At 39.8% G+C, this 13070-nt stretch overlaps 1 protein-coding gene across 1 annotated transcript in view; it reads right to left on the reverse strand.

The window, feature by feature from the left end:
• Positions 1-13070, reverse strand: part of LOC124166779 (sex peptide receptor) — a 749439-nt gene that overhangs the window by 90735 nt on the left and 645634 nt on the right. Inside the window, exon 7 of the mRNA XM_046544458.1 lies at positions 7419-7649. Coding sequence (XP_046400414.1) covers positions 7419-7649 — 231 coding nt within the window. The remainder of the gene's footprint in view (positions 1-7418; positions 7650-13070) is intronic.

Below are 13070 nucleotides of genomic sequence, written 5' to 3' on the forward strand. Positions count from 1 at the left end.
TGCACGATGGCCTGATGAAGACAATCGTTGAAGGACAAGTGGAAGGGAAAAAGGGCAAGGGACGGCCCCGAATGATATATGTCAGGTTAAAAAGGATATAAAAGAGAAGAAATATGTAGCCATGAAAAGGTTACCGGATACCAGAGGGAAATGGATAGCTGCGTCAAACCAATATTAGGATTGTTGACTAATGATGATGATGATGACTTACATTAAAAGTACAGTATCTACGTTGTATATATTGATGGCATTGGTGATCTTTCAAGAGAATGTTGGCATAAACGGCAGGCCGCCTCTGGCTATAGGTTTAGGCTTTTAATTTTCTTCTGCCAGACTTACGTTGAAAGTTCTTCTCATGACCATTGTCAGTCGCTGTGTCCGTACTTCCGCATTTTTTCTCCAAATAGGTGCTCATCAGGGAGGCTCTCGGTGTAGCCTCGAGAATTGTGAAAACTCCCTTTATTTACCTCGGAGGTACTTTTCAAAATACTCAACGTCATTTCGGCAAGATTAATGGTATTGGTCTGATGCCGCTCTCCTCACATTTATCTCATCAGCTAATATATTAAAACTGCCCACGATTCTTCCGTTTCAAATCCTTGTTCGCCTGATCCACGTTTCTCGTCCGAGGTCCTCTTTTTTCCGTTCTTCCCTTCCGCTTGTCCTTCAAGGATTGTAATCTTTTGACCATCCTAGTAATGATATCATGTTGCCGATTGCGTTTTCTCTTCGTCTTAGGAAGATTTTCGAGATCTCTATTCTCTACTTCCCATCTTAAGATATTACTAATACGACCTAGCTCTTAGACCATCATCATTCTTCTAAGTCTCTACATTTCTTATGCTACCGGTATTGACTTCTCTGCTGCTGTGATCGTTCATGTGTCACTGTCATTAAGAATCGCGCTGCAAATGTAAATCCAAACGAATTCACACTTCAACGTGTTTTTTTCTCAGCTGTGAAATTCCTCCAATCGAAAAAAGTCCTCTTCCCTCGAACTCTCCCTTCCCCTTTTGCCCATCCCACGCTACTCGGCTGCGCAGACTGCGGTCATACCTAAAACTTTACAGTCATCTCTTTAATTTTTGTTTTACTTGTCGTGCGCTGATCTCGGCCTCTTCTTCTCCGCAATGGGCTAATACTTTATTGCCATTTGTATTGATTATTATCAGCCTATTCTCAGCCATTGTGCTTTCTGTATTTATATAATTTACCTCCTCGGTGTCTGTTTGACTGCTGTGTCATCGGCTCTTACTGAATGATTCAACCGAAAGTTAGTTTGGCTTGTTGAGGGTTGAGCTCACCCCATGCTAAATCACGGGTGCGTGACATCACGCATATAGTTTTGGGAGGCCGAATGAAGAAGGTATTAAGCTGTTTTCAAACGAAACGAACAAGATTGATTTGTATTCCTGTGCTGTGTTGATTTTTATATCGTAACTTCTGCTTCGCAGAGGTGAACTTCATCTCGGTCGTTAATGGCTCCACCTTCCCATAACAACCCCTCTTCCTGCGTAAACATGTCGCATTTCAAATCCCTTTTACGTATGAGATCCATAACCTGGTGGGATAACTTCTATTTGGCACATGATTTCAATCTTCATGTTTTGATGGATGCAATGGATGGACTCGCTGCGGCCTTTATGGGAGTAATTTCGTTTGATGGGGTAATATAACCACGCCTTTTCAATATCCCCGCCATGCCAAGCAAGGAAATATTTGCGTCCAGTTTATAGCCAGATATATTTTACGATGAGTCGGTTGGCATAGATACATTTTTGACAGATACAGCCGAGTATAATTATCTTGGCATGAGCGGAAAATTCAAACATAACGGGTTATCTTATCACCTTTTTCATTTTTAAAATCTCTTGTTTGAGCAACACGTACCTATTTCTGACAGCAGTTATGATGATTATATTTCGGTGCTTTTTGGCTCCTGATAGAAATTGTTTCTTCCTCAGAGTATAAAAGTCGAGATGTATCTTTTATGTGCTTCTAAGATGCGTATCAAAAAATGGCGGCCTCACAAGTTGGGCTCCTCGTCCCAAGAAATTTCTTTTCTCTAACTTATGTATTTTTTTATAGTACGAGTGTTATAGAAACGCCATGTGACATTGCATAGGGTATGATTATACGCCCGAGTTATTACCGTAGAAGTTGTAAACCGGGATGGTATTCTGACTAAAACTGCCATATTTGTCTAAAGTGTTCGATGAACCGTTTTATAACGTCTCACTCTGAATTGTAAACAATGGAATGCTGTTCACTGCGTACAGGAGCGGTTGAATCCAGACTGGAGCTCGTCCGGGCCCTCCAAACATGTCCGACTTCCATGCATTACATTTGGAATGGGATAGTGTGCAATAATGGAATGTTAGGATAAGTGGTGCTTTTGATATGCAAAAAAATCATCTGGGATCCAAGTTGCATCCTCGTTCAAAATGTGTGTGCCGAGAAAATAAAATTCTAAGTTGCGTTGATTCCAATGCAATGATCGAATGTAGAAAGAGTACTGTTGATCGATAGAATGTATACGAAGTGAGTAAACGCTAGCATTTTTCATGACGTCTACCAACCACCGATTACGTATTTACTTTATAATTTGCAATTTCTTTCCCTATTAACCCATTTCCCGATTCATATTATCCTTTGGGTTGTTACGGGGTGAACTCTACCATACCCTTTTAAAACCAGATCTCGATTTGAATCACTGATCGAGTGCTTCTTCCATTATGTAATTATGTATCGCTTTTTCTGGTTGAAACATATTAAAACTGATGTAACATGAAGTCAATTTTTTATACGAATATTAAAAAACATATTTACTGATTATGTTTAGAATATGAGGAATTGATAGTTATTTATTTGATATGAAGCACTTTCAAAAAGTAACTACTAAAACTATTGATTATTTTAATGTGAACTTGTGGCAGGCCTGGCAAAATTCTATCTTTTTTGTATGTTGCGCGCAAAAATATCGAGCGAATTCTGTGCTTTTTAATTGATAGACATATTTTCTTACATGAATGAATAATCATTGATTTTGGAGGTCGTATAACTGTGGGAATTCACATGATAATCATTAATAACTATTTCCAGTATTTTTGAGAAAGGTCTGATGGCTTCAATTCCCAAATTTTAAAATTTTTATTATCTTTTTGCTACAATTTATACTCAAAATTGCTAAAAAATAAAAAATACACATTTACATTGATTAGCATGAGCATATTTCCTTTAGTAAATTCCATCAAATCTCGGATTGAGGAAATTTAATTCCAAAACTTGGCTTTTGCGAATTGAATTTTGTTTCAAAGTAAGGCTCACAGGTTCCCTTAAAGCTGATTCATTTCGATAAAAGAGGCCAAAAGAACAAGTGTGAAATATTTGCAGTCTTTGGTTCATTTTTGCACTCTTAAATACTGGAAAACAGATCTCTCGCTGCCCTAACCATTGCTCCGTGCAATATCAGCCAATAAGTCATCATTTTCGATCAATGATTTGACCTGACGCCGTTTATGTGCGCCAACTGATTGTCGTTTGTTTGACTCTCGTCCGTTCAGAGCGCCACTGATAGCCAGCGGTAGGCGGTCGCAATTCCACTAAATGGACAGCTCGGCGGGCGGCAGTCCTCGTCTATCGTCGTAAATCGGAAGCATCCGTTACCATGACTACCGCAACAAATTACTAGCAATGCTAAAATGAATGACGTGAGAAAAGTGACGATCAAAGATGCGAAACAATGTAAGTAGTTACACGCATTATTGCGTGGCGTGGTGGATGCATTGCATTGTCGGACTGTCCTCTTTAAAGGCCTTTGGATTGGCCGAACGCCACTCCTCTTTAAATCTCTTCCCATCCTTTCGATCTCGCTTCCATTGCCAGCACTTATCCGTCTTCAGCGTTTTGCGTGAATTGAATGTCGGGGAATTTCTGTCACACCCACATACAGCTGAGCCTTTGCTCGAACATTTCCCCTCATGTCTTGGCTTGAATCTTTGTTTTGCGGTCAGGGAGACCAATCTATCATAGTAATTTCGCCTCCTGAGACCCAAATGCATAGCCGTTCACATTTTGTGGTAGTTATTGCAAGGGTAGGGTTTCCTTCTGCTTCGCTCGAAATGATTTGGCCAATTGGTGATGAATGAGGACTCGTGAAGATCATTTCACGTTCATCTCAAACATCTTATTATTACCCATTTCCAATGTAAAACTGGATAGATATGGCTGGAAACAATGATATTTTCCTTCCATTTATAATTGTTTGTTAATTTTAATGAGAACTGATAATGAAAGCAAGGTTAGCAAGGAAAGGTTAGCAAGCAAGGAAAGCAAGGTTAATTCCAACTGATTTGGTGTTTCGGCGGATGTATTTATTCGTTGCAAAACGTCAGCGCAAATGAAATATCAATAAATTAGAATTTGTGTCTCCTCAACCTGTAACGAATCGTTTTTCTTAGATAATTATACATTTCATTCCCAAAATGTAACTCAGATAATGTTTTATGATTGTTAAAAGTCATTTTATGCTGCAACATATATAACATTTTCAATGCTATTACTTTGATGTTTTCAATAGTATTTTCGTCTTGGCTTAGTTACATGATAAATTGGCTCATACGACTAAATGCTGATATGTGTAAACGCTGTCGCACGTATCGTTAGCAATGACATTGCAGCCTTCAAGCTTTTGGCCGCCTATGCATTGCTTTGTTATCAATGATTGGTGCATAAAAATTTACGCATGCGAAAAACCCTTAAGCAGGTTTTTTTAAAGCCTTCTGAGTTCAGCTCGTTAGTGGGTAAATTAAACTGTTAAATATTTTCAATGACCATCTAAATAAAAATAAAGATAACCATAGAGATAACAAGTGCTTCAACGTGCAAACTTTTTGATTTTCCGCTGAAACGTAGTCGTTAATATTCATGTATAAAATTATTTCCAACGAAAACTGTGAGGTTTTGGTTATGCAATAAATTCTTTTGTATACGATCGATACGGTTGCGTGTAATGCGTAGCTATGGAGTTGTTGATTTTTCGGTATCAACACGTGCTTCAAAAATAAGTGCCTGAGGCTGCAACCACCATTGATGCCACTTTAGATGCCAATCTCATGAATTCAGGTATGCGTTGATTGCCAACAAGCGGTTATTTTCCTCACGATTGGCTGTAATAATTATTTAACTTCAGTTTATTTTCATTGCCCTTTGACTGTGGACATATATTTGGTGTTTTAGGGGACCTACAATGTAATGCATTGAATACAATTGATAACATTCAATTATAATATTTATGTTAAAGTTCCATGGTACCAATTTGTAATTGTTAATTGGCTGTTTAACAAAAAAAAGATTATTAAGTTGTTGCGCGTTGCACATATTCCTACGAGTTTGAAAGAAGGAAAAAAATCAGCATAGATTTCAGGACGATTAGTATTTTTTCTTTTAAGTAGCGTGTGGGGAGAATATTTGGCTGTGCAGCTAATATGGCTTCATGCTACCGCAGTGATTTCTGTTCTCTTGCTACTTTGTCTCGTACGGAAAAATCGGTGGTAAAATGATTCCATCACGCAGCGCGAGTTGCCATTGTTTCATTCTCATTCGTTTTGTCACTTCTGTTTCCCATTAAACCTATCAGCGCAATAGCGTCAAATGGATTTTATTATAATCACGCCGTTTTCTTGGTGATGGGAATAAGCCATGTGCGTGACAGATGGTCATCATGAAGTTTACATCGTGCTTGGGGATTTCTTTTTGGTGCTGGTAATTCACGGTGGTTTTGGGTGTGGAAATTTTTATGGACCCCGATATTTATTAATTAATGTTTGTTAATACTTTTGTGCGGGGGTGACGATATTCGCTGCAGTGTCATTTTCATCAAAAGCTGCGACCTATCTTCATTACGACGAAATTTAATTCAATTTGAAATATTTACTCGGGAAAAGTAACTCGTGAAAATACCCGCTTCGTGGTTCAGAGTTCCCCGAAAGGAGAGAAATTACAAAGAACAGCAAATAATTTATTATTCCCGCTAAATCTCGTTTGTGACTGGTGCAAACGTCATCCTTCCTCCTTAATCTGTAACCATAGCAAATGTGTTTGTAAACTTAGCTATCGAAGCTTATTCTTGATCGCATAGATCGTCCTTATTTGCCAATGATCAATTATTAATTTTCATCTGCAGTACACGGATTGGAAAGGATAAGTAAGTTAATGCCATTAATTAACAATTTAAAAAAGCCGGAGAAAAGCATACAACAACACTTTCAACATTAGTTGTGATAATTCGTTGCAATGAGGAATACCAGCGCCGAAATATCGTATTTGATGATTGCAAACCACTTACATAAACCTACTTACTCTGTATAAATGCATGTTGTGTTCTATTTTGTGAGTAAAAGTAGATTTTAGACCGACATTTTAGTTTTTATTTATCATATCTGCCATGTTTTGGCTTTATTTCCATAGGTGGCAAAACAGGCGAATAAAAGTATCGGAACGTATACAAAAAATGTCATTATGTTATTACGGCGGCATATATTTCTTTATTAATATGAAACTAAACTACCTATAAGCAACATGTTGCTCCTACTAGGCTTGCACGTTAAGCTACGCACTTGTATTATATTTTCATGGGTAAGGATTTAAAAATGCAAATAATCGAATTAGATTATTTAAAAAAGAAATAGGTAAAAAAATCAAATTAAAACAACACTCATATTTTGAAATATTTTTTTAATTTTTTTAAACCAAAACTTAAAGCACCTCTAAAATATGTTTTAATATAAAATATGTCGACTTCCTCTTGAATCCAAGTCTTATATATTCTTACAATAATTCAAGCTTGTAAAATCGCCTTGGGCCAAAGTAACCCAAATTCAAGAGTAACATAGGCCCAAATAAAAATAATATTTTTAAATAAACAAAATTTAGAAAAGAAGTTGATGACGATTCAGTACCTCTACGAATGATAGTTAATATGGGTTGTAATGTCCTAAATGTCTAAAAAAGTAAAATAGGAAAAATAAAAGAAGAATCTAAAATAGAGGCCTAAAAGTGGGCCAATGGAGCCCATATCTATGCTATCTTTCACCGCGGAAACCTTGGATCTAACGAACTCTGCAAAAGTGAGGATACATTAATGTGATACATAATTCGCCATCATTTTTGCTATTCAAACCTTAAACCGCGAAAGACTAGGGGAATCCTCCGATCCATATTTCGACGCAGATGTCATAAGATTACGCGTTTACAGTTAATATGATTGATACTGATGTTTTGGCGTATTTTCTCACAGCTATTACATCGATAGCGAATAAGTGAAACGAAATAATTGATCCCAATATCCCTGATTTTGTGTGTCTGACATTTCCATCTTCAACTGTGAGCCCGAGTGCGGTGCGTGGTCTTGCACTCACCTGTGCCTTGTGCCCGTTCCAGTGGATGTCCATTGCGTCGTACTGCCTGTCCATGAAGCGTGTGGACTGGTGGAGGGCGGCGGCCGCTGCTATGGCCACCACACCCCTCCGAGCCGTCGTCATGGTGCACCAGGACCTCGCCGTGGCCGCGTGGCACACGCAGATGTAGCGCTGGGCCGCCAAGGCGAGCGTCAGCCACACGGACGCCGTGTGAAACAGCGCCGGAATCACCTGCCAATCGGGACGCAAGCACTATGTAAGTAACACCTTATGAACACTCTTGTGTGTGTGTGTATGTATGTATATGTGGCTCAAGTCAATATCACTAAACATAGAAACACAAAAAGAAACACGCACACGGGAAAATAAAACTGGGAGCTTTCGAAATAGTGACTTCTTCCTCAGTCTGAGCCTGAATGAGGCTTTTGTGCATATATATACAATGTTTTGGAAAATTAAATTCACGTAGTAGTTAATATAAATGGTTCAAGTCAATATCACTAAACATAGAAACTCAATTTATTTTCCCGTGTGAGTGTTTCTTTTTGGGTTTCTTCTCTCGAGGTTCAGGTCGGCAAACAAACAATTAAATGATTACTTAAAAATTTCGAACACTTAATGTCCTTCCTCAGTGCTTTTAATGAAGCATAATGACACTGAAGATAATTTTAAAAAATGTGAAAAACCAATGTGTGTGGTGCAACAAAATTAGAGAAATGGCATAAATATGGTGAAAAGCTGTTGGAAATAATTCACTTTATGAAATGAGCTAGTTTCATATTTTTCCATCATGGAAATAGCTCACCCCTGAACCGGTTCGATGATAAAGAGTAGTTTCTTAAAGAGCAAAAAAAAACCGCTCGAACACTCGGCGTGCTGAAGTGTTTGTTAGCGGACACCTCAAGAGGCATACAATATTATATATCAGTGTAGAGGTTCAGAACTAAACAATCCATTCAATTAATGTTAACTAGCCCGTAACAGTAACAATTTATCAAGTCGGTCTCCAGATATGTGTCACATGCCGTGTAATTAAATGGGTTAAAAAAGTCACCACCCTTGTCGCTGACAGCCAACGCGATCCAAATGTCCCGGAAAAATAAACTGTAATCTTGGGCTCTTTACCGAACGTTAGATTCCTGATGATTTTATTTATCGAATGAATAACTTTAAATACAATGTCTCGCATTTACTAATACTATACTGACGAATATAGGAAAGATATGGATGGCTTAACACTCAGCGCTACCATGCGGTCATTTTTGAAAACTAATTTAAAGTGGCGAGAACAAAAATCATCCTCTTATGGATTGGAAAGGGTCCGCTCTCTCTGTACTAGATCTTAGGAGACGCGTCTGCCATTGGACACGCGCAATATCTGACGCATTACGAGGTTCCTTCTAATAGTTCACGTCCCTTTTTACGCCAGGCAAAATAGTCCAGTCGAAAATGTGGCTATGCGTGGAAAGTTTTTCGAGAGTTTTCGTTTCTTCTTTCTCGAATGGTTTATTTGGATTACTGAATCCGTATCTGATTTTACGTTTGCTCGTTCAGAGAATCTGCCATTTACCGCAAGGTGGAAAGCACTCGCAGGAGAGTAAAGAACAAGAGAAGCTATGCGACCACTGGTGACCAAATCTAGTGTCTCGGTCGCGAGATTAATCTCAGAACTGTGACCATTGGAAATTAGCCTCATCTTTCGAGAGGTTTCCGAGACTCTTGTCACGGAGATTTATCTCAACTCCGCCGAAGGAAATCCACGCCGCTATTAGTATTCGGAGACCATTCCAAGAAGAACGAAATCGTCTCGAATTCTGAGACATTGTCTCCGCTGAGAGTTGTGAAGTATGCCTCGTGTCCGCTGGAAGCAAACAATTGAAGTCTCCGAGACTTATCGCTCTTTGTCTCGCTCTCGCACCACTATATTTCACACCCGTTTTAGTCTCCAGTGGATATAATTTACTATACAAGTGAGACCAATGTCATTTGAAGAGAGAGAAGTTGCTGAGAGGTGGTGACCCGCTCGACATGAACTTGCGACGTCATCAACTAAATTGCGCAAGGGTGAGACCAACGATGTTACACACTAAATAGGTCGAAAAGTGGGCGATGGATGAGAAAATATAAGAATATAGTCTCCCAGCTCTGTTAAAATCTACGATAAAGAGAATTTGGTGTTCTTGTGAGCCCAGTGATATCATCTACGACCATTGGCGGGTGGAGTGGAGGCTAGCGGGGAAACCACGTTTCGTCGGAGGGTAATTGATTTATCGGCCGAAGTGTTTTCCACAGCCCTTTTCGTGAAGAGACTTTTTGTTGAATTGCAGCAATTGTGGAGGAATGAATAGTGGGCCAACTTCTACTGCAGTCTCCGACAATTGCGTGACCTATCTCAATGTTTGGAGGAGGGGCAGTTGCCATGGTATTCTCTAACTGCGTTTTTCGAAGCGAAAAGCTTTCTATAAAAGTATGATGCTTGTATTTGTAGCCGCTTCGGTGGAATTGTTTGCTGGCGATGTGGAAACTTTAAGACCTGGTAATTATCTCGCAGAGATAATATTAATGGACCACAAAATGGAGGAGCCCCTAGTGTATTCGCGCGATCCATGTTGCCACCTCACTTACTTTCCAATGAGCTTTCGAAAGTGCCCAAAGCGTTGTGATGGGTGCAGAACGATCCATGCATTGCCAATATTCGCAATCGCGAGGTGTTGAACCAGAAAGTTATGAATACTTTGGATCGCATCATTGTAAATGTTCATTTCGATTGTATAAAATCGTCTCAGGCTTGATTTTGTGGAAGTTCGCTATATCCATGATAAAAACACAAATGGTAATTTCCACACTATTTAATTTAACACTTTACAACCGACCATGCTTTAAACACTTTGTGTCATTTTCAAGGTGATACAACCAGCACTCTTTCAGTATTTATACCCATTCCAGGGTAGGGGGTGGGGGCATATGGAATTGGAGTGAGGGGAGTGGGAGGGGGAAGAGTTTAGGTGAGCAAATGAATGAAGGCCGAAACCAGAGGACATACGACAAGAGGAGCGTGAGTGAAGGTCAGAATTTTGACGTCATGGGGAAGCTTAACTTTAATTTCATTTTCTATCATTCATTTCGATTGACAGCCTCAGTTATAGCTTATTTCACCAATATATTCGGATCGCTTTGTCTGAAGCGACCTGAGTGGCGACTTTTGTGTACCTGTTTAATTGCGCTGTCGTTGTAAGCAAATCCGGAGGCCGTACGGAGGATGCTCCGTTGTAATATTCACGTGTCACGGATGCCAAGGCTTTGTAAAACGATCATGAAGACGCTGCCATTTCTAGGTCGTCCCACGATAAATCCGCAAAATTCCTATTATTACAAATCGAAAGGAATAGCACCTCCTCCTTTCATGAAACGGAATTCTATATTTTCCGTTCTTTTGGGTTATTCCGAGGTTTGCAAGGTTATCCATTAAATTTTCAATTTTTTTCCTGGAGTGGTTTTCTTGCGATGCGAAAGTGTAGCCCTGACTGATGAACTCTCGCTTTGCCAAAATGAGGGCCTGGGCGTCTGTTTAGCGGGATTCATTCAAGGAATTTCATTGCCGTTCTTCTATTTCACTTGTCCTTCGAAGATGTGTCTTCATTTTATCATGTGAGTTGGGTTTCTGAATACAATGATGGCAGGTCACCTCTCATATTTTATCCTTATGTGTACACTTCCCGCCATGCCCACAACATGTGCGTTCTGCTTATCCCGAAGGAAAATGTGTGTTTAAGTTCGTTGCGGTTGCAAAGGTCAGAGTGCTGGACGCGAGGGTACCAAAGGCCTCTTGCAATCACACCGATTTTGGACGGCCGGTAAAATATGGGCCGTCCATATTCCAAAAGTGAAAAATGGGAGCCTGGATGGTTGCAGCAAAGCATTGGAGCTTGCAAACGTATCGACCACGCGCCGGCACCGGTAAACAGCCGGTCAGCTGCCGGCCATTGTCACTATGAATTGCCGGCGCCGGCTCTTAAAAACATAGCAACTTATCGTTCGACCGGTAAAAATCCGGCGTGTGTGCAAGCATCGATTAACCGGTAAAATATCGGTCGATATTTTGCCGGCCGTCCAAAGTCGGTGTGTGTGCAAGGGGCCAAATTGTATAGGCCACAGTTTTTAGGCAAGGGGAGTGTAGGGAGGAGACTCGATTCCAATCCACAAAAGGCTGATTTCTGTATACACTTTGATCGAATTTTAATCAGTTTTCAAAAATGACCGCTGAGCGGTGAAGAGAGCAATGCGATCCGATTAAAAAAAATATTTTACTCTAAAATGTTTGTAAACCCATTTTTTAATGCGCGGTGGGTTGATAACGCATTTAGTGGCCGATTTGAGGATTCTCTTCTGTAATATATATTAGTGCTTTTAGGCCTACGCCTGATGCATTCGCTGCTATTTGCTTGCTTTTCAATATGCTTTCAAAAATGTCCACATCGTGGTGACGAGTGCAGAGCGAGATACGTCTTCTCAGTATTTACAATAGAGTATTTACTATCGCGAGGTATAGCATTAGAAAGGTGTGGATCTCATCATTGTGAACATAAATATGGGTCGACAGCCGTAGTTGCAGTTCATTTCCCCAAAGTGAAATTCCGATCGCTCCGCCGTCAGTGAAGAGAGCGGCAACTTTTGTTAATTGGGATAAAAATATGATTTGGAGCTTTCCCAGCGTATCTGCTCAAAGAAGTTCTCTCGGGTCGTTCACCGGGGTCAGGCCCCATCATCTCGACTTGAAAATGATACTCGTGTCGATGATCGAAACGTCGCGCATCGCGTACATCGAAATGGACTATATTACCCGGTGGACTGCCTGAGAAAAATTATTAAGTTTCGTAAACCAGTTTGAATGCACGGTAGGTGTAAGGCGTCGCAGGAATGGGGTGACCGTTTTTTGATGATTTATCTCGTGGCTCAGTTGCTGTAGAAGTCTGGTAACCTTACAATATTGCGTTTAATGTTTCTTTGCCTTTCTGTCCTCGGAATGAGTTCTATTCCTCTTTTAGAGTTTGGTGAATACTTTGAGATTTCTTTGCGCTCCGTTTTACTGCCAAGTTACAGGCGATGCACGTTTCGCGGAAGATCATAAAAGATTAACCATCCTTTGGAATATGGTTGTGTTTCTTTGCCCCACGTTTTATCTGTACTCTCGTAAAATTTTCAGATGGAACTGGTGGATTTGTAGATGCATTTATACATGCATTGATGTTTCGAAGGAACGCCATTACTGGTAATTGGATCGGAGTTACGTTAAAATAGAGCTATTTTCTCTTTTCCTTCCTTTATTTGAGCTAAGTGCGCCGATATATCTTGGTCGTTTGTGTCAAATGGTATTTTCTCTTGTTCAATAGCAAAGAATTTTTCCTCTAGCTATTCTGTTACTTTTCCTTCGCCTTTAATCAAAATAGGGATTCGTAGACGAGGTTTATAGTACTGCGATGGCTTTTTGATTTTTCTTGGATCTTGGAGTTTACCGCCAAATTTCACAAGATACCCAATTTCGAAAGATCGTGAAAGAATAACCATCGTGCGGAATAGTTCTGCTTCATTGCCCCACGTTTTATCTTTACCCTTGTAAAAGTTTCAGATTGATTTGGTTGATTTATTGATGCA

The sequence above is a fragment of the Ischnura elegans genome, chromosome 10, assembly GCF_921293095.1.
Source record: "Ischnura elegans chromosome 10, ioIscEleg1.1, whole genome shotgun sequence".
Classification (NCBI taxonomy): domain Eukaryota; kingdom Metazoa; phylum Arthropoda; class Insecta; order Odonata; family Coenagrionidae; genus Ischnura; species Ischnura elegans.